The sequence below is a fragment of the Anomalospiza imberbis genome, chromosome 7 (assembly GCF_031753505.1).
Source record: "Anomalospiza imberbis isolate Cuckoo-Finch-1a 21T00152 chromosome 7, ASM3175350v1, whole genome shotgun sequence".
NCBI lineage: Eukaryota > Metazoa > Chordata > Aves > Passeriformes > Viduidae > Anomalospiza > Anomalospiza imberbis.
Window position 1 is genome coordinate 26,261,266 of NC_089687.1, and position 27,187 is coordinate 26,288,452.

Genomic DNA, 27,187 nt, shown 5'->3' on the forward strand with positions numbered 1-27,187 from the left:
GAGAGAAAAATTTTTAAAAATAAAAAAGAAGAAAAGGAGAGGGAAGGAGAGGGAAGGAGAGGGGAAGGGAAGGGAAGGGAAGGGAAGGGAAGGGAAGGGAAGGGAAGGGAAGGGAAGGGAAGGGAAGGGAAGGGAAGGGAAGGGAAGGGAAGGGAAGGGAAGGGAAGGGAAGGGAAGGGAAGGGAAGGGAAGGGAAGGGAAGGGAAGGGAAGGGAAGGGAAGGGAAGGGAAGGGAAGGGAAGGGAAGGGAAGGGAAGGGAAGGGAAGGGAAGGGAAGGGAAGGGAAGGGAAGGGAAGGGAAGGGAGTTGCTTGGCAACGGGCGGGCAGAAGCAGCTGTGCAGCAGGTCGGGCTGGTACCCAGGCGGCGGGGCTGGCCCATTAGCAGCCCACATCTCGAGCATTTCGTGCCGGGGTCTCCTAGTAACAGCCTGTGCACGCCGGGCTGTTGCGCTTCCCCTCTGCTCCTCCTGTTTCTCTCGATCACGCGAGGCATCGCTGTTTGCCCTAATTACACATTCTCTGCTGCTTCAAGCTGCCATTACTTCGGTCCCCAGAGGAGCAGCAAGAAATTTTAAAAAATGTCCTCTAATAAGGGCTTCTACTTTCAGATTCTGTGGAGCTCTGCAAGCTCAAAGATGCAAAGCAAGGTAGCAGTGGCAGAAGGAACAGATGAAAAAGGAAAAAAATTCAGCAGCTCACTGGATCAGATTTTTCCAGCACTCTGAAACATGTTCTCTTCCCTTTGTTTCTTGTAAGTATCTTAGAGGGTTGGACAATGAGATAGCCTTTAAGGGACATGGTGCATATTTGCATAATCCAGAGCAGTGTATCAAAGATGTGTTCCTTGGAAACCTATGGTTTAGGTCAAGAGAAATTCCGGACTATAGATAAAGGCAAACAGGCCAGGAAAAATATGAGATGCATGTATCATGGACTATGTTGAGAAATGACAAAAAAATCTAAGAGGAACAGACTCCCCTTTTCCAGATGCTAACATTTTTAATGGTTTTGCTCCATATTTTTGCTAATGAATGTGAGGTTTGCTTATTCAAACTATTGCAGTGCTGATGTTTTTCAGTATTTACCATCTTCTCCTTTTAGTCATTAGAAAATCAGAGAAAAGATGACCAAAAGAATGATGCAGACTGGCAGAGACAGCACAGGAATAAAACACGAGGGGAAAAGAACATACATTCCTTCTGATTCCCCACTTTTGTCAACAACAAAAATGGAAAAAGATCCAGGATCTCAATCATTCAGATACTGAACATGATTTGGGAATAAATGCAAAAGGGAAAGAATGAGCTTGGGTTTAAAGAATACACTGGCAAGTTCTCTCACTAAAGGCTGCCCTGGTGCCAAGGCAGAGCTACCTACATGCTGGCAGGCACAGTTGGAAGGAGATCCCACCCTTCCTGGTGCTTTCTCTGTCCTTGGGCACAGCTGGCAGGCGGCACCCAGTTGCTCCACACTGAGCAGGGCTCAGTAGAAAGGCCTTGGCAATGCTGCTGGGCAGCCCTTGGTGAACCAAGCAGACTAATCTCAAGAGCACAAGGCAGTGAGTAAAGATAATTAATTTTACCAGCTAGGAAGATTCCCCGTCTGGATTCAGAAAAGGCGCAAACCTGTGGCACCCAGATCATTCATGCTGCCAGGTGAGTGCGAGTAATCAAAGAAGAACACAAATGTATTACAACATTCCATGGCTGGGTGACACTGTGTCTTCAGGGAGAAAAATAAAAAAATAAAGAAGTCTTCTGTATGAAACATGTTTACTAACGCACATTCAAAGCCAAACAAAGCCCAGGAAAAAATCACCTTTGGGATTCTACAGGTCTCACAAAGAATTAATGATAAAATATCACTCATATGGAAGTCAATTTACAATGGATCATAGCTTAATCAATTCAAGTTAATTTTTACCCAGATATTCACAGATAGAAGTCTTCTATTATTTTCAACTACACGAGCCAAGTTTTTAGTTAAACTTGTTACACTGTGCACAGTTATTTTCTCCCCGCCTCTCTCCAACACACATGCTCCGATTTCTAAAATAACAAACAACAACCATACTGGAAAAAACCCAAATGTAGAAAATTTCACTCTGAAGAAGGAAAGGCTTTGCAAACTTTACAGGTGACCAACAAGATGTACAACTGGAAGTTTATATTAACTAAGCTATTAAGACCTCTCTGTGTGTGGTGAGAGTCCAGATGTACAGGAGGAAGGAATAAATCCCCACTAAGCCTCTGAATGTGCACGGCCATACAGTTGAGTACACCTTTCTTTCAGAACTCAGCTGGGCATCAGCTTTTATCTTGAAACTCATGTGTGTCATCATTAGCTTAGCTAGCATGCTTGCAAATGTTTTTTCAGCATTCAGTTTTTGCAGCCACAATTTTCAGTTCTGAGTTTTGAAAGCCAGACATCTTCAGGAACAAATCTATCTAACACAACATTTGTGTGCTTATTTGCAAATGGGGACTTCTGGGATTCCAAACTGGCCTGCAGTGTTTTAAAGATTTTGATTCTTATCAAGCCTTCTTATCATGTCTAAAGCTGACCAGTGGAAAGATTTTGGTTCTGCAGTCACTGTCCTTAAACAGGTGGCTTCACCCACTGTGCAAGAAGTTGATCCACACAGAGAGTCGAGGTACTTATTTACAGTTCTGTGCAGAAAGGGGTGCTGGGTGGTGTCACGGTTTGACGATGGCGCAATGCCAGCGCCTTCCATGAAAATATACCTTCTTAAAATAAATGTTGTGAGATGCGATCAGGAACAGAGCAGAGCAGGTTCAAGCTTAGAAATAGAGGGAAAAGACTTTATTAAGCTACTTCTACTATAAAAGACACACACACTAAATCTAGAATGAAAACCTTCCAAAACATTCCTCCTCCCCCCACCTAATTTCTAACAAACTACACTGAGACACCACTCAGGATTCTTGATCAAGTTGCTACCCTTCAGATAATCAATACTCAGTTCATCAAGGGAGAGAGGAGTCTCTCTTGCACCACAGACTCCCCCAGGAAACACAATTGCCACCCTTGTGTTTCCATGTCACACATGGCAACTGCCCGGAGAAAATCTGCCATGGTGACACTCTCCTTTCCATGTCACAGTGCTCTCACCACCGTGCATGGACAGACTGCTCATAGGGCTCCTTTAAGAATACTTTGCCAAAGACTAAAAGAAACAACAGTTCAGTTTCTTATTTTTAAAACCACAGTCCCCCCCATTTTCTTTCTCCCCCTGGGGCCGAAGGTCCAACAGTTTCTCTTTTTTGGGACAACAGTCCCCCCCATTTCCTCCTCCCCTGGGGCCGAGGGTCTCAAGAACAGAGATCATCTTCTTCTTGAAGACAGAGGGCACCACCACACTCTCCTCAACTCTTCTTTGTTCACTCCATTCCTGTGTTTGCAATTGCTAAAACAAGTCTCTTAGCTCACCATTGCATCCTGTTAAAAATGCAGTCTCTGTTACAGGAAAATTTAGTTCAGTCTATAGCTATTAAGAAAAGTCTAACCACAAGCCACTCTATCATCTCCTCCCACCTAAAAATTTCTTCTTCTAACATCTCAAATCCTAGACTGTCTATCTTATACTTCAAATCGAAGAGGAGTAGTATTTTACAAAGCTTTCATTTCCCAGGAAAAGGTTAAAAGTCTCAGACTACCCGGACAACTAAAATCTCTGCCCAGAACTCTAACTCCCACAGCTAAGCACCTTCCCCCCCTTCTCCTCTACCAGCAAATTTCAAGTACCATCAAGCTCTCTGTCTCTTTCCCTCTAAATAGAGGGGGAGAACAAAAGCATCTCTGTTTCTCTCCACCCTTCTGTCTGCAGAGAGCCTGTCCATTTCTAGTCCTTCAGCCCCTGGCCTACCTCTCTCAGGCTACATGGCTTCCCCTCCTGCACCCAGCCTGTGGCTGGGCAGAGGAGAGTCTGCACTCTCCAACAACCAAAACTAGAGAGAAAGTTCCCCTAGAAGTTCTTGCTTTTAACCCCCTGTGTTCTCAAAAGCGTGTCCATACCTTCAGTGGTCACTCTAAGTGCTAATATCTAAACCTGACCACTGATTGGTTTGACCACAACTTCCTGAAAAACTTCACATCTGTATCAAACCACGACAGGTGGCAAATCCACAAAGGTGAGTGCAGATGTGTTACCTATTGCTTTAGTGAGAATCTAAATCACCACACATGTTAGGAAGGGAGTACGCCCCTTTGAAATTTTATATGGTATACTGTATCCAATTGACATGGTGGTGGCAAAAGGTGATTAAACACATGTGAAAGGTAATGGTATGTTGAGAATGATCTATTATTCCTCTTACAGGTCAGTTTGTCCAAGACCCTGCTCAAGAGGGGTTAAAATTTTTTGTCAAAATGCATGAAATTTTGGCTTTCCTCTTAACATGGGTTGACACTTTGCCCTCAAGAGGATTTTGTGTGGAAACATATCATGGCTGCTCAGCTGGGGCACAGCACTGAATGCAGCTTGGATGGAGTCTGGGCACAGCTCACAGTGCAAATCCTGTGGGACACAGTGCCACTCCACTGCTGGGCTCAGTGCCTGCCAGCAGGCAGTGGGACAGGCTTCAAAATCCATCTACCTAGTGCTTCCCAGCTCCATTTTGGCTTCCATTGCCTGCCAGCCAGGCAGAAAACATGTTGTGACATCACACAGCCCTGTGTGACAGCAGCCCATGATGTCACATTGCCAACAAGTGCAAGCACATAGAGACTGGGCAGCCCGGAACATCACAGCCTGAACTCCAAACAACATGGCACACTGAGGCAGCTCACGTGTCAAGATGCCACCCTTGCAGAGGACCAGAATGAGGCTCATCCTAGTGGTCTTCCTGACCATGGTGCTCCACAGGCTGTCTCTGTCATTCACTGCCGCCATGTATTCGGCCAAAGAATGGACCAGCAGCCTAGACCCTTGCAATCCCAAAGACTGGGTAAGGTTCAGGATGGACATCGTTCCCGAGGGTCCAAAGAAACCACCTATTGTCACCAAGAGCATGACTGCTGAAAGGACCAGCACCACCTGCCTTTGCAATTGCCAGGACCAGGTCAGGGAGAGGCTGGACATCGCTCCTGAGTGACTGAAGCAATCACCCATTATCCCAGAGAGTGCAGCCTTCAGCCTGCCCTATCCTTTGTGCCAGCTTTGGAACAACCTTGCCCCTTGACAAGAGCTGGTTGCTCTGTACAGCCTGGCAACCTGTGGGGCTGCTCAGCATGGCTTGTATTGCCTTCTGCATCTGGAGAAATGTGAAGAAACCTCAGGGACAGGGAAAGTGATAGATGTCCTCATCTTCAGTACAGACAGACTGCTGAGAAAAGAGCAACTTGAGGTGGTCCAATTTATTCATGCCACACAGGGCCATGAGGCTTTTCTACCACCACCACCACACGAAAGAGCTCTTCTAAACCAAGGAACCAAATACAATTGACAAAACAATCAGGATAAGACCATGTTACAAGGAAAAAACAATGCCAACTCATCTAACCAGGGAAAGGGTCATTTTGGCAGAGGGAGATTATGACCATCGACTCACGGTGCACTGATTTGAGAACTCAAAAGAAGAAGATGACTGTGCAAAAGGAACAAATAATTTAACCAAAGGAAGACTGAATAATAATTAATTAATTAATAATATCAACTATGACTGTTAGCCAAGGAATATTAATGCCTTGTTCCTGTCAAATGTTCTGTGGGATTGGCTAGACCAATTGGCAGCAGAGAGGTAAACCCATATAGGCTGCTGAATTGTGGCAAGACCTTGCCACAGTTAGAGAAGCTGGCTGTAAAAGTACACCATGTAGATGCCCACATACCCAAGAGTCAGGCTACTGAAGAACATTGCAACAACAAACAGGTGGATCAGGCTGCCAAGATGAAATTGTCTCAGATGGATCTGGACTGGCAACATAAAGGTGAATTAGTTTTGGCTTGGGGAGTCCATGACGGCTCAGGTCATCAGGGAAGAGATGCAACATGATGGGCTCATGATCAAGGGGTGGACTTAACCATAGACAGTATCTTCCAGGTCATCCATAACTATGAAATATACGCTGCAATCAAGCAGGCCAAGCATAAAGCCCTTGTGGTAAGGGGACAATGGCTGAAATATAAGTATGGGAAGGCCTGGCAGATCAATTACATCACACTCCCACAAACCCACCAAGACAGGCACTACATGCTGACAATGTAGACAATGACACAGCCACTGGATGGCTGGAGATGTACCCTGTGCCTCACACCACTGCCCAGATCACCATCCTGGGCATTGAAAAGTAAGTCCTGTGGTGACACGGAACCTGAGTCAGACAATGGAACTTATTTAAAAAATGGCCTCCCAGACACCTGGGCCAGAGAGCATGGGACTGAATGGGTATCTCATATTCCCTATCCCTATCAGGCTGGTCTCCCTACCTGCAGCTGGTTTTTGCTATAAGGTGGGCACCGCTTATGCCATTGTGCCCACGGTTTATTTGGGACCCCACCACCCTTGGCAAAAGCATGGACACCTCTGCTGTATTTAGGTCAGCTTCCATGAAGCCTTGTAGTTCATCTGCTCCTGCTTTCAAGTTGCTGCTGGTGGTATGTAGGTATGTGGGACTGTGTCCACATGGGGTGTGAAAGACAGGCTCTGGATTAGGAGAAGGTCCATCCAGGCTGCTGGCTACTATCTGCCCACATATGACCCAGACTCAAACACCCACACTGCGCTTAGGAAAAGCCTCTAACCCAGCACCTGCTTTTAAGATGAGAGGTAGCACACTTGGCTTTTCCTGCCCAGAGCACTTCAGGTCTCCCAGTCATGCCCACCTCTGCCTAAAACAGCATTTCTGAGGACACATCTCAAATTCATCCCTGGCATTACCTCAAATACTTTAGAAATGACAGTGCTTTTGGACAAATGGACATCATAAAATCATAGCTTGTCGTTGTTAACTTGCCAATTCCATCCAGTGTGGGACAGCAGCAACACAAAGGGAAATTGGCAGAAGACAAATTGGTGGGTTTTTCTTTGAGTCTCTTTTTGTGATCTCTGTAATTTGCCCAATGGCTGGGTGCTTCACCAGGGCTCAGGAGCGGGTGGATGGGTATAAAGAAAACACCAAATTACAGATTCAAGGAGGCTTCTCTGTGCCTTACCAAGGCAGACTGCTCTAACACTTGGAGGCACCTGCACTTGCCCTCCGGCAGCTGCTGAACAGAAAACATCAGTTTCTAGGTCTACCTTGTACCAGAAATCTTCTCACATGGCAAACAAACAAACAAACAAACCAACAACACCTATTTACCTTTTCAAACCCAAACAATAAGATTGTCCCATGCTATTGATTTGGCAAATGATGGAGTAGAAACACGGGACTGAGAATTCAGGTACTGACAACTAACTATGGATGAACGCCACAGGTGTTTTAAATGGCAAGGGCTGCCTTCGTCAGGGGCCATCCTCCTGCTGCCTGGGTGGTTCTCTAAGATAATTTCCTAACTCTAAGCTCTTGCTGTAATAATGAAGTGAGGCTCTGACTCTCCACAATGAAATCACAACACTCCCCTCCAACTTGCCAAATGGCTAAAAGGCTTCAAGATCAGAAGGGTGTGGGGAGTTCAGGATCAAGCTGGACTTATTTTAATCAGCTTTGATGAAGACTTGTTATGTTTTTACACAAAAAACCATTTTAAAAGTCCAACATCACAACAAAAACATATCTTTCCAAATTGGCTAAGCAACTGTACTCCCCAAAAAATGCAGCTCTGAATGAAGGTCTTTCACATACCCTTCCTCCTTCAATTGCCTGGCTCTCACTTCCAGCAGTGCATTCATCTGTTGTTTCAGCTGCTGCCATTGGAGCTTCAGGATCCTCCATGTCCCTCCATGTCCCCTTGGCAGGTTTCAGTCCTGCACACAGAGCTTGCCACAAAGCCATGGGTCTCTGTACAACAAAACATCTTGGGCTTTGGCTTTAATTTCTCCTATGCCACCAATACTGTTCTCCCAAATGCTTTTCCCTAAGTCATTATTCAGTCTTGAATCCTGCAGAATTGGTGCCGTGCTTGGCTACTTGCTTTCTCCCCCTCTTCATTGGCTTTCTGTTCACAAACACTACTACACTAAAACAATACAGCAATGCAGCTTCCCATTCATGTGCTGTCACTGACACAGAGTCTTTATTTTCTCTGTTATTCCTTTACTTTGTATTAATCTTCTTACCTATCATCCAGCCTCAACTCCACTTTGTCCCCTCCAATAATTTCCAGATTTCAGATATTTCCACTTTCATTTCCAACACTCGGTGAAAGTTCTTCTCTATTATTTTATATGCCATCTCAAAAACCTTCTGTTGGTTAAAGCTCTTTCTAATCTCTTGTGCCTCAGCTTTTTCTTGCAAATGTAGTACTTTGTTTTCCTGCAGGGTGGATTTGTTTGTTGTAGCTACTCTCACCCAGCATTTTGGATCAAAGAACTATATAATTTAAAATAAGATGTCCTGACAATGTGAAACAAACCCCACTTGAAGAAGTGCTATCTTAAGATCATATGTAGACTAGTAACATCTATTTACATGGATATTTCCCACTTGTTTAGCCCTTAGAAACCTAAATACAGATGTGAGGTACCCAACTGCTGTTTCTCAGACTTGAGCTTCAGTTGTATCCAATCCTAGGTTTGGATGGATAAAGGAGAAAGAAAAAAAAAAAAAAAAAAAAAAAAAAAAACACAAACACACAAAAGAAACCCCACAAACAAACAAACAAAAAAAACCTTCTGATAATTGTAAAATGCAAATCCTAGCAGAACCCCAGAAGGGTAATTTTTTTTATCGCTGTCCCAATCTTAAGGATTTCCTGGCCAGTTTTTATGTGATGCATCATCCCCAGTCAGAAAGTATCCACGCCATCTTACACCTTTCCCTGCAAATTACTGCAAGGAAGGCTGATAGGAATGGTTTTGTCAGGAGATAGAAATCTCCAGCAGTCTCTGATCTGAGAGACAGTCACATCTCATGACTAATCTTTCCATAGGTCACAGGCCAGCTCACCCTTAGACTTATTTGCATTCAGACACTCTCCAGCAATATCCTGTTTTCTAATTTAGGAAGTACTGATGATTATACATGGGGTTTGGCTCATTGGAATTCCTTTCCTCTCCACTCTCCATTACATTGACAGTTCATCTCCATGCATGTGTGAAGGCAGGATGAAAATATTCCTCTCAAAAGAGAGAAAATGCCATTGTTTGCACTGATGTCTGCTCCACAAATAACCATGAGAGAATGTGCTAGGGTTGAATTACCATGCCAGTCCTGGTTGCTCCTTCTTTAGATATTTTTACTGCACCCTCACACTGGCAGTGTGATTTTCCCAAACCTCCAGCTCACCTTTTCCTCCTGTTTACAGGCCCAGCTGCTATTTCTTCCCTGAGGGGCTTCGAGAGGCTTCTTCGCTGCACTCTGACAATCAGTCCCACCACTGCTCTTAGCTCCTTTACACACCCTTAACTTTAGATGCCCCAGCTTGCTTTGAATTCAAATATTTTCATTTCCCTTTCCATACAGACAGTGTTTTTCCCTTTCCCTTCCAGATTAAATTCTCTCCCACACAGATGACTGTTTTTCCCTCTCCAAAGGTCATCCAGAAGGTGGTTTCATAACCAGTTCGACCACTGATGGGCCTTATACTGCTGTCCTGATTCTCTTGCAGATGAGATGTGGGACAGTAAGGTGGAAGATGCACCAAGTGAAATGTGGGGTCTGATGGTCCCTGGGCTTCCCAGCAAAGTAAAACCCCGAGAGGACTGTTCCCAATCCAGCAAGCTGCTATCAGCCTGCATTGCTTGCAGCCCAGCCTGGCTCATCACGCAGCAGCAAGGAACAGCAGCCAGCGTCTGTCTGGTCAGCCTTACATATGAATGAAAGGAATGCAGCCTCCTTCCGCTGCCTTCCACCCCCCACCCGCTCCCAGCCCAAGGTTTCTTGTTTTCATGCACTGCAGTACGTCCCTTTGATCCAGCAAGTGGACTTTGCACGTGCCAGTGGAGTGACCAGTCCACATCTACCCCTCTGCCTGTGAACCCCACACTGGGAGCTCTTTGTCTGCCGGGGCACTCACACACGTTTCACAGAGCCCACGCTGGCAGACTGCTCTCGCATGACACACTAACAAACCACCAGCCAAAGGAAAATATCTTGCAATCATTTCAGACCCTCTGGCTCAGCCACTGACTAAGCCAAGTGGCTACTAGCCATTGGTGCTGCTGGGTGCATTTGCAACCCACAGCACACTCAGTTCAGGTATGAAAAAAACAAAGCACCCATGGAGAAAAGGGCTCCTTGTCCCATGCCCTGAAGGCTGCATGGGAAAGGACACAGCCCTGACATTTATAATTCAGTCCCAAATATCCATAGCTACTCCTCTCTGTCCCATGTTTTTACCAGAGGCAGGAGCTTGCTGTGGGGAACCCCACTGAAGAGGTCAGTGTGAACACACAGATGTCTTGATTGTAACCAGCTCTCATTTAAGGCATCCAACGGTCAGTGTGTTTTTAGGGAACAGAGCTTGCAAGCACTATGAAGGAGTCTGAATGACTTTGTGCTCCAAACTCAAATAAGTTGTTTAGGTAAGCCTATCACACTCCTTCCCTCAATTTACTCAGGTTGCTCCCAGGATGTAAATGTTCACAGGTATTTAGACAACCTGCTTTCCACAGACAAAATGAGAGACAGGTTTCCTGCTCCCAGGTTCTGCATCAAAGATGTGTTTTAACAACAAGGCTGCATTCAGTCCTCATCACAAAGGGTAACCATGCTTTCTAAAAAGCTGTGCAGAGCTAGGACATGGGCAGGGGCAGGGTGGTTTTACAGCTGTTAGGAAAGGAGAGATCATCATTCCAAGCTTGTATTCCCTCTTGTTTTTTACCTTCCTGCTTTCCTAACAACCTAAGCTATCTGCTCAGGACCTGGTGAATGGAAACAGAAACATTCCCATAATTTAGGGCTGTTTAAGACGGTTTAACTGGCAAGATCAGAGGAGTAGCTGATTCCACCAGGTGAGGTGTTGGGAATGGGAGGTCCGGGCTCTGCATCCAGGCAGCTCCAGTCTCATCATCTGATAAAAGTATTCCCTATCTGCCAGCGAAGGCGGACGTGCCTTTCTCGCCACATCAAGCACTGCTGTGGATGGGCAGGCTCAGCAAGTCATGGCAGCAAGTACAATCCAAGGCTACTCAACAGAAAGATCACAGGGCCAGTGAGAAACGTTTCTCATTGTGGATTAATTGTAAAATGTAAGATTACATATGGTAATGTTAGAGGGGAAAGCTTTTGGCTTCAGAAAATTCAACCCGGCCTAAGGCTGGGTTCAAAAGCATACAAACTCTTACAAGATTTTGACACCAAAAGGTAAAGGTGCTGGGAGATTAGAAGTTTTTGTAAGTGCTCCTCATGATTCCTTGTCCATATCCCCATTTGCATGACAACACCAGGAAAAGTTCACAAGTTCACCCTTTCCACGCTATTGTGTCATATCCCTGACTAACCTCAGGAAAAGCTGTTTAAGACCCATCACTTCCAGCTTGAGAACGAACATGGGGGTCATATCTGAACAGACAAGATCACTGGGTCAACAGCTCTCACACTCTTCATTTGTACTTTCATGGCAGCTCCACTGTCTGCTGGAAGGCTTTGGCTGGGATGTCCCACTGGCCAGCCCCAGCAGGGAGAAGCCCTCACAGCAGCATTGGTGCTACAAGGAACCAACATTCTGACCATGTTGATGTTGATTTTAAAATTATTGTATTACTTTGACTGGCTTTCAAATCACTGAATCACAGGTGAGGTCACTCCTGGCAAGGCAGCTATCCCCAGTAAAAGCACTAGAAAGCCCATATAAAAAGATCAATGCCTTTTATGTCTTACTATGATTTATACTTCAGACCATGTAACTTTTACAGTGCTGCCTAGTATGTGATGGATGCAGCTCTCTTAACAACCCACATATTTATCTGATTTACTGTGTTGGTCCAACGTGTTATTTTCTACCTTGCAAGAACAACCTTGCTTATAGGAATCTGCCTGCATGATAAGATTGTGAACTAAATGTGCAGTTATTGTAAGAGACCACACATTTTACAGTAAAATTGAGAAAATGGATTATAGCAATCCCTCTGGAAACAAGAATAATCACATGATAAGACAGTGCTAATGGGAATTTATCATCTCTCATCACGTGTGAAGCTTAGAACAAAGCAGCAACGTGTGTGAACTGCATAGCTATTAATGCCAATGAATACCAGCTGAAGAGCTGCTGGGGACTATGAAGAAATGAGAAGAGGGAACCTGAACAGCCAGCCTAAGCCAATTCAGTATGCTTCAACCAGCTTACACACACACATATATATATATAAAATGTTTGTAAATGTTACACAAAATAACAGCCTCACATCTATCCATACATCCCATTCTCTCTCTACCTACATTATTTCATTCAAACTCCATGTCATTCTTTTATTTGTTCTCACTGTATTTTAGCACTGGAGAAGTCCAATGTCATGAGTATCTGAAGGATATGTGCCTCTGCATGCCTACATGTCTGCATCTACACATGCTGCCTCATGCACAGATTATTCCTAAACCACATATTTAAGATCTGAAACACATTTCTCTTTCTCCATTACAAAAGGTACCAAAAACCTACCCACGCTATTTTCTATTTGAAGAAAATAACACTTGACTAAACTTTACATTTTTAAAGTTGTCTTGGGGAAGTGAGTACCAAAAACCCAAAGTGACATGCACATAGTTTTAACATGAATGATACATCTACGTCCCTTAGGTATCCTAAAATTACTCTGCATCAAGCCCCATAAGACATATGAAACCCCAACAGGTTAATGGTAGATGGTGAACTCCTCTGTTCTAGTGAATAATGGGTACATTTGCTGGATTATCATATTTTCCACTGCCCTGTTTCATAGACAGAAGCTTGGACTTTCAGAAGAGATTTTTTTTTCTTTTCTAAATGAGAATAAAAAGAGATGGTTACGGGTAGGTGGCAGGACAAGATGAGAGAAGCATCCTACAAAAGTACCTGTATGAGTCCTCTGGTGAGCCTTTAAGTGGGAGCTCTTTGTATAAACTTTCCGGCACCCATTAAATTGACAGCGATGAACCCTCTTCTTGTTTTCTGGGGATGCTTCTGTCCCTGTACCTCCTTGCTCACTGTCACTTTGCCCACTTTTTATTGTCCCCGCAGTCGCTGTTGCTACACCCACTTTCACAGAGCTGAGTGAAGTTTTCTTGGCTACCAGTTTCAACGTCACTGTGCCATCCACTGCTGAGAGAGTCTGTGGGGTTTTTACGAGGTGGCGGCTGAGCTCCGGAGAGGAAGGGGGGGTTAATGAGGTTACTGCATTGAGCTGGGCCTGGTTGACGGCTGTGTAGCCTTCTGTGGAAGAGCTGGTGGAGTGCGAGCTGAGGCACGTCTCAGACAGCAGTTTGTCACGGGAGAGGATAATGTCCATGTTGGTGTTTTTGTCACATGTACTCGTCTCCACCGGTAAAAGGATGGGGTCCAGCCGTCGTATATTGTCCTCTGCATCTGGGGCTGAGGAGGCATGAAGGAAGCAGTCCAAATCCTCACCAAAGGTCTCAGAGATCTTCCGTGGTTCAGTCTGAAGGTATCGCTCCAACTCCAGGCATGTCTGCAGAAGGGAAAGGGAGAGGGGAGGGAGAGAAATCGCTGTTAGAGAGAGATTACAGCATAGCTGCCACCGAGGGCAGGAGAACATGGTCCAGAGGCATTCCAAGACCGCATTCATCAACACCAACATCTTCTGGTGAGACAGTCACACATTGGGAGACATGAAGATTTGTTTGCAGCACTTGTTTGAGGCTGCTCAGAGATAGTCTGGGAATCCCCACATATGGTAGCAGGTATTATACTAGAAGTTAAGATACAACAACCAGAAAGTATCCATTACATTTTCATTAACTGTACATTATTCCATGGGCACCAGGGCCTTCCCAACTTAAAGTATAATCTGTCACTTCCATATGAAACTATCCTAACAGACTCATCATTTGGCCAGGACAAACAAGTCACTTCTCCAAATAACTGCTTCCTCTTCCTTCACAAACATTAACTTTCTCTCCAAATTTAACTCAGTGTAGTTGGCTGGGGCCTAATCTTCCTTAAACAACACAATTCTAAAGCGTGGCATTTTAAGATAGGAGGTAGAAAAGCTTCCAGTGAGATCACAGCTTGTTTAAAGGGCCTGAGAGAAGGAAAGGTGACAGAAAAAAAACCTATCTACTGTCAGTTTTAGAGGGAGTTTTGGCACATCTGGTCCTGTGTACAGGATGCCAGACTTGCACACAACACACACTCCTTTATTAAAAAGTAGGTGAAGTTGCAGTCAAAGAGGCTGCCACATAAAAATGTGCTCCTGCATCTCCACAGCAGTGATCATCAGCACAAGGATGGGATGAGCCTCCTACATGAATGTGTCTTATTATGAAGTGTCCTGAGCTTGCCCCAATAAAGCCTTCAGCCACCAAAGCACTGCCCCAGTGTCCTCCACAGCCAACATTAAAAACTTTTATTGTTTACAGAGAACCATTTGCTGTAGTTTCAGGAACTTTTAATGGAGTATATTAGCACTGTTTTTCATTTCTTGCAGCTTGAAAGGATAGCTGGTTTAATACCACCACTGTGATTTCACAGGGCACGGAGAAAGAGACATTCTAACTAATACATTTTAGAAACCTCTAAAAACTACTCCTCAGAGAACACTTCTACCAATATTAAGAAAGGGGTTTTAGTCAAAAATTTTAAATCTATGGGAGCTGGTGACCCAACTACATCTCAATCTGGAGAGTCCAGCATCTGATCAAGAAATAAAAGCTTCATATGACCAGAGGAGAGACAGAGACTTCTGCCTTCTGAGTACAAAGGTCCCATCAACAGGAATGTAAGGAGGCCCCACTGGTGGCTCTCTAGGAACTGCCAGGTAATTTGAGATTACTACTTTCAAAGCTCCCACAAAGCAGCACTGTTGGTTGCAGATACAGTGTGGTGGGATGACTTTCAAGTTCACCACAAAATCTGCCACACTGTTGTTTCTTTTTTAAATAATAGCTGATTATAGATCTGAGCTGTAGAGATGGACAAGAAACAAAAGAACAGAATATATGCAGGTGAGACATGCTATACTTCAGCATGTATGTTATATTTAGAGATATGAGACTGTCTGTCCACATGCCTGGGCATGGGACACATCAATTGTACTTGCCTTAAGCAACCTTTCCATTTACTTTATAAGGTGCATTTCTGGGACTACGAGAAACAACTTTAGCTGGGAGTTTGGTCTCTCCCCAGATAAATCCTAATGGGTTTTGGGAGAAGCTTTCCAACATGCCACATAGTCTTTCAGTAATAACCCCCACCACCAGGAGAGGCAATGCTTTTGAGTTCTTCACATCATGTAATTTGGGCTTTCTGGTCCACTTAGCCTTCATCCAATGCGGCAGAAACAGGTTTAAGGGCCAAATAAATAAAAGGCTTCCAAAGGAAAGAGCAAGCATAATCACAAATTAGGGGTGGAAAAGGGGAGGGCAGCAGTAGGGAGAAGAGGCAAGGACTCAAGGCCATTAAATCTGATGACAGTGACAGGAAATTTCAATTGCTGTGGGATCAGAAAGCTGCATGCCAGCTCTGGGCTGCCCATGGAGGGGAGGCAAGCAGGAGGTGCTGCTCCTTTAAGGCATCACTACCCCATGACAACAATAGTGGGCCTGACAGAATTTCCAGCTTCACCATTAATTTTCCATAAAGAGCGGTTTCTCGATGAGCCCTTTTCAGGCAAAGCCTGATGCTTCACAAACCTGTAATTATTCCTGGCTCCCCCCTCCCGCAGCCACTGCACCTGTGCCATTTCAAGACACCAGCTGGTCATGTCTTGCCTTCTGCCTCTGAAATCCAAAACCAGTGGATCAAGCCCATCTCCCCATAGAAGGGGGAAGAAAAACAACTCAAAGAAACAATGTAATGCAGTCCCTCCCACCCACCCCCCTCAGCCTCTCCACCAAGTCAATAGCAGGGAAGAGCCTAGCAACTGCTGAGCCAGAAAAGCCCTGCACCTAATCTGCATGGCAGACAAAGCCCGGCGAGGGGTTATGGCCACAGCCCTTCCCTTACCTCCCACCAGGGCCCTACCTGCTGCTGCACCTTTTTTTTGGTGGCAGAAACAAAGAACCTTTCCCCATATGCACTTCCCAGCTTATTCCAAGCACCTTATGCGACCTTCTCTTCTTGTGGTCCCAATCTCCCAAGGAGTGGTGAGGAAGGGTTTAGAAATCAGCCTGCTTTCTTCACTCCTTGCCCTAGCATGACAATTTTTAGGCCAACTAAGCCCACCACCTTGTCTTGAGCACTGACCTAGAGAAACCAGTCAGGCTGAGACCACCAAGGTCCCCACTCCAGGCTGGTGGACCACCAGGAGGGGCAGAAAAGTTCTTTGGTCTCCATTCCCACAAAGCTATTTGCCACTGAGCACATCAAAAACTACTGGGTTTTGTTGTTGTTGTTGTTGTTGTTTTGGATTGTTTTTTGTGGGAAGAGTAGGACCACTATCTACAGAGACACAAACCCAAACTGCTGAATTCAGATGACGGTGAATCCATATAGATCTCCACTTCCACTACCAGCCTGGTAGGAAAATAATATCTCAGACAGGAGTAAGCTGCTCTTGTCATGCTCTTCTCAAAGTTCTGCTGTATGCCTGGCTTCTCCTCCCCACTGGTGCAAGAGAGGGAGCTTTGTGTAACAGATGGAGTATGCCACATGTGACATGAAGTTCCACTACCCTTTGTAGTGCTACATTGCAGGCAACATGGTGGGTATTAAACTTTCTTATGCAGTGCCTGTATGATACACAGCAATAAAGACTTTAAAAACTGCAAAGGCAAGAAGAAGATGGCTCCCTTCAGGAACAAAAGAAGATCCATAAGACTACTGTTGCCTGTCAAGCCAGTTCCACTAGGAAAAAAAGCCAGTTCCACTAGGGATAAAAAAGTGTGACCCACTAATTCAACCCATCTGCCCTGATTAATGAGGGTCATTCTCTTTGTACCTTGCTCCTCAATTTAACCAGTTAAAAGAAATAATGATTCCTGGCTGACAAATACTAGGATGTGACTTTGTGAGACCCCACACACTTGAAGCAAGCCAGATGGAAAAGGACAACAGTTTGGCAGGTGGACAATGCTGTCAAGGCCTTCATCTGATTTTTCATTTTCAGATACAATTGTAAAAAGTCTCACTTCCCCAGCAGAGGAGCATTTCCATCACCTGCAAGAAATGCTGTGTGTTCCCTCCCAGTAATTCAAAACATCTCTTTGCTCTCCATATTACACTATCATCCAAGTCCTCTGGGGCACATGGTGTGGCAGAATACGTGTGAACTGCACACCATGAGACTTCCATGTGCAGTACCAGATCCTTCACACAGTACAAGACAGCCACTGAAGAGTTGTCCTATGCCTGCTAAGGACCTACCTCTTGCTAGTCCTTTCAGAGTTTGCAGTAGCACTGGTCCAGTAAATTCAGTGCTCAGTACGTTTGTCAATTGAGAAAGGTATGACCTCTAATCTATTTGGATTCTTACCTCTAAAGTTCATTTACTGAAAGTAAAAATTATTTATGAAACACGTTGAGTATGCTCTCTACTATGGAATACAACACAAGAGAAATCTAGTGTGTGCCTCTGACAGCAGAGCTTAGTACTCACCTAACTTTACAGCCAGCAGAAATCAAGATAGTTTTGCCACTAACTGCAACAACAAGAAAAACCTCAGACTCTGCAATCCCTCCCAGACTTGCAGATACTTGATTTGGTTCAGAGTCTGTATTTTAAGGTGTCTATCAGCTATCCAGGTTAAAGTTGACCCCAAACATTCAAAATCCAGACATGAAGGAGCTGGAGTCACCACTCATGATGCTGATGCTTGACTTCATCTCTCTTGCCCAGAGAGGAACCAGGAGGAAGGTTCTAGCTGGGACCACCACCATCATCAATGTGCCAAGCCTCAAGGCAGTGTATCTCCCCTTTAGAGAATGACAGGGGAAAGACATTGCCAAAGACCAGGAGCCTCTGCAGGGACATAAGTTTGGCATCTAGGTTCAGGTCCAGAAAGCTCTGGAGAACCTAATTCCACCTGATGAACCAAAATATAATCCTAGTTTTCAGGGTATAAATCTAAACTTGCTCCAATGAAATGCAAAGAACTAGTCTTGGTTGACAGCCATGTTATGTATTGGAATTTCACCCATAGATACAGACTTTTGAAAAATAACAGGTTGCTTGAGAACCACCTGCCCATGTTGTGAAGTCTTTAAAGCACTTAAACTTCTGGGTGCTTTGCACAGGTAAAGACAGGACAATATGGCAACAGTAAAGTTCTGTCAAGGGTAAAAAAAACCTAAACACTTATAATAAATTGAGGACAGAACATCAGGGAAGGCACTGTATCAATATGTTCATTGGCTTCCTCTGTAGTATTGATGCTTAAGTATTTTATAATATCTTGATTCTGAATTTTTTGTAGCAGATCATCAGAACTTCCTATCTGGAAGCGCTAGTTACTTCTAACTGCCATTTTACTGCAGATATAATTGGACATCAACCACTAAACTTGGAAGTTATCCAAAACCTAATTAGGAAGTTGGATAGTTAGATCAGGCTGTGACAGAAAATGAAAATGTCTAATGTGGCTGACAAGCAGGTCTGATCTAACAGGTCTGTTTACAATACTTGAAAGTATTCTCTTTGTAATTTACACAAGCAAAGCAGAATTACACATGCAATAGTGAAGGCCAAATTTCAACTTCCGTCATGACCCCACTGCTTTCCTCTGGCATGTAAAAAAGGGGGCTCATCTCTAAAAAATGGTCAAAACCTCAAGACTGCATTGGAGAAGAAACTGTCTTCAACTGAAGACAACCCAAAACAGTAACAGTAAGGTCAGTGCCATCACCTTTCACTCACGCTCAGAGCAAACAGTGGCACCAGTTCCAGTGCCCAGTATCACTTTTATTGTGCAGCAAAACAGTAAAAGCTCTGAGTGACACTGACACTTGCATTGTGATACCACAGGCAGAAATTGAACTGGATGTTGTGGGGCAGCCCTGAAGTTAAGAGGCATAAGAGATTCAAAACTTACCTGCCTCCCCTGAAATGCCATGCTATTTTTTATCCTTAACCCTAAAATAAGATTTGAAGGATGGATCTTCTTCCCACTGCCAAAAGCCTTCATTACTTCCTGAACAACAACCACAAAGCCCAATACTCTTGCCCATCTATTCCAAGATTGTCATCTGTTCCCACCCAGCTGCCAAAACCTCCAGCTTTTCCTCTTGGCAACTTTTACTGGGCAGTTGCTAGTCATGAAAAAGCTGCAGCACATCAGAAGCTTAACATTCAGGGCAGAATAAAATAAACAAAGTTTTAGTATTAAAATAAGTAGTTTTGCAGAATACACTGGGGGAAAATGGAAAAGTGCAGCCTGAAATTAAAATGTATAAGAAAATGTTTCAGGCGATAGCAAATAATTTCTATTGCAAAGGTTTTAAGACAAAACTAGTCACGTGTCAGCACATCTTGCCTATGTGTTATGTAGTTCATTGAAAAAAAAAAAAAAAGAGCTAAAACCACTTTTCAGATACAACTTATTGACAGCTAACTTGTGGTACATATTTGTATGCATGTTCCTAATCCCTTCTATATACTAAGGAAATCAAGTTAACTAGATGCTCAACAAACAGCTTTTGCCAAGTGCAAAAAGCAGGCACAGGACAGCCAGCAAAGAAAGATCATATGATATGCAAATACTTGTTTTCCTGTGGTAACTTCAACATATGCCTGAGGCATCAGGCCAGTCCTCCCTAACACTGTCCGAATGGGTCACACCACCCACCAGTCTGAAATGGACAAATCTATTAATTTTTGACTCCCCTACACAGGACTGAAGTCTGTGTTTGCTAATTTCTTCAATACAATAATGGCCTGTGCCCATTTTCCCTCTTGGTCTCAGCCCAAAGAATGAACCGTCAAGGAAGTGTATTTAGCCAAACCAGCCCATTCACTGTTATTCATGCACAACAGCATTTTCAATAAACTCTCCTACCATAACCCAGATGGCTTTCTCCCTGGATCTGCTCCTCTTATACTTCTTCAGAGTGTTAGAAATGCTGAAATCAGAAGCCTCAGATGCATTCAGCAAAGATAATTTTAAAGTAAAAATGTGGATATAAAGGACAGAGTCACTACTTTCATATAAACATTATTGATTTTCCTGTTGCTCTGGCGCTTGATGTAACCAGGGTTATCAAAGATTTTAATCACTCTAAAGATCAAAATATCAAAATCAACTTTACCATAAATTACCAATTTTCACCAGCAGAACTGGGTGGTAACAAATGTCTCAAATAGAAAAAAAGTCTGAACCCATAACTCTAACCAAGGAGTCAAAATCAGGCTTTATTCCCTAACTTGGTGATAATGAAATACATCTTCATCTAACTAATATTCTTTTGAACAGACACGCCAAATTTTTTCACTAAAAATCTGTGGTATCTGGGTCTTAAGCATAGAGAATGGCAGTGCAATGGTTATGAGATACGGAACAAAGGACTGCAGCTAAGCATGGCTGAATTTGATAGGCATCTAGATAGGAAAAAAAAAAAGGATGAAAGAAATCTGCAAACACTGAACCAGGGTTTTGGAGGGCTTTTGTTATTTTTTTTAACTGAAAAAATATCTGTGACCAGTCACAACAACAAAAAATAGCATCAATGTCAGCAAAGGATTAAGGATAGCCAAATCAAGAATTCAAAAGTGCAAGCAATCCATTGTCCTAGTATCAAAATATGATAAAAGCCATGTGTGCTTGCACACCACCACATACCCTGCATGCTGCCATACAGTCAAGACAGCAAGTAGCCATACAATGACCATTTGAAAAATTATATATAAAGTAAGCGTGTTTCAAAATGTTTCTGAAGAGAGCATTTATTTATATAACAACCTTGGATGGCTTTGAGTGAGCTGGCTAGTGGCCCTCATTGCAAACTTTTCTCCAAACTTCATCAAGCCTGTATTTAACCTGTTGTCATCCAGTTTGGAAGCAACTTTGGTTTAGCATTATAAACAGCAAAAAAGCACAATTAGTTCCTTGAATTGTCAGCCCTAGCTCCCACCAAAATCAAAGGATCAAGTTCAAAGCATGCCCCAGAGTGCGGTAAACTTCTCACAGGAAATGGATACGCAAGAGCAAATGCTGACGACTGTGGAATGTACAAAGCAGAGCAATATTTTGCTCTGGTCTCAATCTTCAATTAAGATTCATCCTTAGAAAGTATTGCAGAGGAGTTACACAGCAGAATTGGATTCCTTGTAATTACTCTGGTTAGGTTCATGAATGAAAAAATGCATTCTTTAGAGACATTTTATTAACATCCAAAGGTATCTTAACATTTCTTACTCAACAGCTGACACAAACGTATACAGCAGTTGCACTCTCAGGTAACAGCATGTTCATAAGCACAGTCTGTCACAATTAGCTTATTAAACCAAACCTGGAGAAGAGATGTGATCAATACACTCAGTATACGGAATGTTTCCTAAGAGTCCTGGGTTGTGAATCATCTCGTCTGCTCTGACCTAAAAATATATTAAACAAGAGGATGCCTAGCTCTGAATTCCTAACCCAAAATGTGCAATTCCTCATATTGACTTTGCATGATCAAAATTCCTAACGCAAAACGTGCAATTCCTCATACTGACTTTACATGATTTTTGTGTCTACCCTGTACATGACGCCCATTCATTATCACATCTCAGGGCTCGAAAAATCTTTTGTATGTTCCCTTTTGTATTATTTTTGGCTGTGGGGAGGAAGAGGTGGGGACCTGTCTGGGAAACAGGAAGCAGGAGGGGAATGTGTTGGAGAATAAGGGCAGAACAAAAAAGAATAAAAAAGCATTTATACAATTTCTAAATGATAATAAACATATAGGACCAAAGCCTGCCTCCAGCCATGTGGAGAGCAGTGGGCTGTTTGCCTGAAGTTTAGACTTTATTGGGAGCACAGCAACTGTCCAAGTGCATTTACAAAAAGACATTTACTGCTTTATTCTTTGATTTCCTTTTAATCATTTGGGCAATTTGTTATCTTTCAAGAACAAGAAGATGCACGTGCTACTGTGATAAATATGCCAATCTGGCATATCACAATCGGGCAAGGAAAAGAGAAGACAACAGACCTGAGTTTTGCTGTTGCACCAAGATAAAAAAAAAAATCAGACTAGAAACAAAGTGATGGGAAGCACAACTGGATTCTCAGTTAGGGTAAATCAGCACAGAGCAGCCCCGATTTCATGGTTCCTGTTTACATCAGGTTGGGACCTTGCCAACACTCAAAATCCATGAAATGCTGCTCTTGATTAGCACCACTTAACTCTGTGGCTTACATTAAAAAGAATCCAACATGTTTTTTGATGTCTGGAGATGCTTATTTTCTATTACAAATCTTGTCTGCTTTATTAGGGATAGCGTGACCTAAATGGAAAAATAGGAAGAATTTAAAAACAACAACTCTCAGACATCCTGATGCTTGGATTTATTTCTTGTCTCTCTCTCTCTCTTTTTTTAAAGTTTGGGTCCTCTATATGAGGTATTCACAAACTGGTTTCTGCCACTTCTAGGCAAGTTTTCATCATCTGTGCATAAAAACAACAGCCTCCATGTTTGAATGTCCCTATACAGGTAAATGTGCATCTCACTTTAAAGCCTGGTGCCTTCCAAAGGATACTACATTACAGTCAAAGGTGTTTTTCCATTGCTTTTCATTTCCACACTCTTCTGCCAAGGCTCTTGTTCCAAAACCCTTAGCCACCAGGGATTTTGATCAGCCTCAAAATCTCACAGGCAGTGGACTCAGGCTGTGACACACCCTGATAAAAGCAGCATGGTCCTCTTTAACAGCACACTGGTAAAGAGCCTGCCAGTATTGGCTCAAATGCTCAGCAGCAACCCAGGCAGCCACTCACAGGCATCTGAGATGTGTATCCCCAAAATGCATTAGATCCAGAAAAAGAGAGGAAATCTGGCACAGCCTTTTGTGGATATCATTAGCAGCACAAGGTGCGCTGTCAGAACTGGAGGAGGCACTGCTTACTTCCCGTGAAAGGATCACAGCTCAGCCTCACGTCAGCTCCCAGCAGGCCATAAGGTACTGGCTGCACATGGCACTGGAAGCCAGGAGATCCCATTAAGAGCCCTGCCATTTGCTGACTTGAGAAAGCTCAGCAGGCCAGACCCTAGCTGCTCGGAGTCAGCACACCTCTGTGAGCCAATTGACACAACCACAGCTTGCACACTGGCTCACTTTCTTCAGTCTGTTGACTGTGGACACCCACCCAGTTGTTATGATTTTAATATGCTGCAATATGAAAATGCTATTTCAGGACAAAGTTATTAATAGCAAAGCAGCCAGAAAATAGTCTAGAAGGAATGCAATGTTTTGGCATTCCTGGAAGATAGGATGACTTCCCAGCATCCATGAAACCACCAGGGTTAATTCAAGATGTTCCTATGCACAAGCCTGTCTTTTGTCACTGTATGGTAAGCCATCATGACATAATTTCATAGAACCTGCATGCTGCAGCAGTCCACAGAAACTACAGTGCAGAAAGGCCCAAAAGTTGGTACTTTGTTACTCTAAGTAGGTTGGTGAGAAACAGAAGCTGGGTGTTGTGACAAAGCATCAGTAGGAAGAGGTTAGGAAAAGCTCTACTCTTCCGGAAGGACAGGGATGGAACAGGACCTGTTTAAGCCTTTCTCAGAAACCTGTTTGCCTCCAGGACCTCAGAGAGGCTCTAATTTTCAACCTCTCTTCCCCTATCAGCACTCTTTCCTTCCCTTGTTTATTCATACTGCATTTCCTCTGTAACACTCTTTACTTGGGCAGGAGCTTCATAGTCAAGGCAAATCACTGTCCCTTCTCAGGCTCTCTTTTAAACCTTCTGTTTCTCCTAGCAAAATATCCTTGGAAATGTATTGGAGAATACTGTGGAAAACACCAGACCCTGACTCATTTGTGTTAGCAACTTTCACCCTAAAATTAATTGGGAGGGTCCACCAAATTAATTCCAGGTGCATCACTGAGCACAACACTCAGCAACACCTTGCAGAGATGATACCACAGGAAGGCATCTCTCCACTGGCAAGGCTCTTGGCATCCCTTCTGCCTGCACCCACACTGCTGAGAGGCTCTCTGTGAGGCTTTCAGCTTTCCAGCCCCATCCTTAAGTATCCTCCTTGAGCAAACCAAATGAAACTCAGCATTGCATCTTTCCCTAAGAGGAAAAGGACCAGATGATGATGCCAGGAATTGGAAGATGTCATGTTCACAGCACTACAGCATTACCCACTAAACCACCATAGAGAGCTCCAGCTCACCACTGAAAATGCATTGCAGGGAACTGCAGTCCCCTACCACACTCCAAAGAGGAAACAAAGCCCACTTATCAACAAGGAAAAGAGGAATCATATTATAGTCATTATAAGCCCAGCAGTGGACATGCTATCTGGCATACTTCCAACTCAGACATTTAAAAAATGTAGCTAGTTTACCTTAAGTGTCCTATTTTCCCCAATTTCCCTTTTCTAGTCTACTTAAGTCCATACAGCATCTCCCAAGATAAGCCTGCGTTTGTGGTTGGCTTTATATCACTCCTTCCCTCTATTGTCTTTCTGAGATGTGATGGAAGTCTCCAATGTCACAGCTGGGAAGACTACAGCCAGGTTCCTTGGCATGGTTTGCAGGAAGGGGATGGGTGGGAACTGAGGAAGGACAACCTCTCTCTCCAGCTGCAGAAGAGAGGTCCTCTCATGGTACAGCCAATGCTTCCTGGCATTTTGTTTATCATTAACAATGTTTAACTAAAGCTGTTTTTAGTAGCCCTCAAAGGTGGAGTCTGCAGCCAGCTCTTGTCACCCCAAACACTGTGGACCTCTGTCCCCATGCTTTGGTACAATCCCTGCAATTGAAAACATAAACATTATGTTCCTCTAAGTACAAATTACAGCTTTCAGGAACTGCAATTTTATTTTGGTTATAAACATACAAAGGTAGCCTTTATGGTGGGAGAGGAGCCACATCTGAGACCAGAGACTGAGTCTGCTTCACAGGAACATTCCTGGGAGTATTCTGTTGCTTCACCTCCAACCAGCTCTGCTTCCCAAGTGCTTAGCTTCCCAAGCAGTTGCACTTCCCAAGCAGCTGCATGATATTAGAGCTCAAGGGAAAGCCCAAATGCCTTGTGGTGGCCTAGGCTGCTGGACGGATCTGCTTCAGATCCTGCAGTCCAGGAACTGGGACTCAGAGAGAGACAGAAACACACTCAAACTCTTTAGTGTTTCTTTAGCTATAGCCAGCACTACTGACAGCCTAGGCATTCAGGATAATTTTCCAGGCACGCCTTGTGACCTGGTTGTCACTCTGAGCCCCTGCAGGATACACGGCAGCAATTCTGAACACATGGACTCTGCTCAGAGCACCTCGGAGGTGCTCTGACCATCCCCACAGCTTCAAGGGATTTCCTCCATTTCAAGTGTCTCTAACCCTTCCCTGCTCTGCAGATGTCCCATCACTACCCAGCATCAAGCCCCCAACACCTGTCAAAGAGGCATGATATCAAATTGCTCCTCCAAGCCCCTGAGTACCCCTAGGCATTTCAGTCCTCCTTTCAAGCTTGCTAATGTGTCCCTTCTCTGCTACAAGTAATGATGCATTCCTGGAAGCAAAAACTGCATTAAAAGTCCTCTTTACATGTGAGCTAAGAGCTTTCTTTGTCTCATACCATTTTTACTCATAAATATAATATCAAGGTGATCGTGTTCTTCTCAGACTACTCATGAGTGTTCTGTAAGTAAAACCTGCAATTGGCAATTTATCAGATGGAAAAATAAAAGCCACATTCGGTTTCTACCTACACTTAAAAATGACCACGTGCAGTCTCTGAAGCAGTCTGATCTTTTTAACAAGGTCATGAATATCAGCTGAGGGCACAGGAGGAGAAATAAAACCATCCCGCACATGTTTTCCCTTCTGTGGTGTTTTTTTACTAAGGTTTTTCTCACTTTCTAAGCAAAGAGGAAGCCTCTCCTGTTCCCATCACCCTGTGTTTATCCACATTCCAGCAATCAGTGGCTGCTCCTCCAGGCGCTCTCCAAGGGCAAACAACTGGATCTTGCCACAATGCAATTTTGAACTTTAGCCACATCCAGCTGTGAGTGGGAGTGAGGTGGGAGCCCTGTGAGAAGCAGTGATAGAGGCAGTGGATGATGGGACACCATGAAATCTTTTGAAAATATTGCTCCTGCAGGCTTAGACAACAAGCACAGCACACCCTTTGCCTAGTGAAAGGCCTGAAAAATGCACTTTAGGAGGCACAGCCTTAGGAGCCAGAATAAATCCTCCCAGATGTCCCTGGTGACAAAGCAGCCCAATTTGATCAATACAGCAGCATTATTAACACTGCGCTGCCTTACATGAGGATAGTCATATGTTGTTGCCTCTGCTGAGAGTGGGGGAAGGGGTACAAACTCCTACAACAATTCACAGGGGAAACGTCTCTCTCAAAATCATTAAGCCTGCACAAAGAATCTCTTACCCATTTTCATGGAAGCTGCTTTTTTGGGAGCTGCTTTTTTTGCTTTTCTGCTTCACTAGTATTGATCAAGCTCGGGTAGAATCCTAGAAATAGTATGTGCCTTATGGTTTTCTCAAAAAGAAATTTTGTTTTTAACAACTTAGGATCTCTATCTTCAGGCTTTTGTTTCTGCAGCCATGAATACTCTCCATGGTGGGGGCTGGGTATAGACACAAATGTAGGTGGTTAACAACAGAAGGTAGGACTTAATGGTTAGCAAATTTTTAAAAACTATTATGAGAATTAGCAATTAAGTGCATTTGGATTCAAGCAGAAGTATTAGTAGCAAAAAGGCATATCTATATATATAGATACATACACATACATCTTGCTGCTCCTCCTGAGCCCCAGCCAGAGTCATAGCCTTTCTGTGTTTGGCTCTTGAAAAA

General features: G+C 43.8%; 2 protein-coding genes across 5 annotated transcripts in view; one reads left to right on the top strand and one right to left on the bottom strand.

Annotated features, from left to right (window-relative positions):
- FAM237A (family with sequence similarity 237 member A) overlaps positions 1–27,187 on the top strand; it is a 269,849-nt gene that overhangs the window by 128,959 nt on the left and 113,703 nt on the right. The gene's annotated exons all lie outside the window — the stretch shown is intronic.
- KLF7 (KLF transcription factor 7) overlaps positions 1–27,187 on the bottom strand; it is a 59,598-nt gene that overhangs the window by 15,978 nt on the left and 16,433 nt on the right. For both annotated transcript variants that reach the window (XM_068196170.1, XM_068196168.1), the window contains exon 2: positions 13,116–13,728. In XM_068196170.1, coding sequence (XP_068052271.1) covers positions 13,116–13,728 — 613 coding nt within the window. The remainder of the gene's footprint in view (positions 1–13,115; positions 13,729–27,187) is intronic.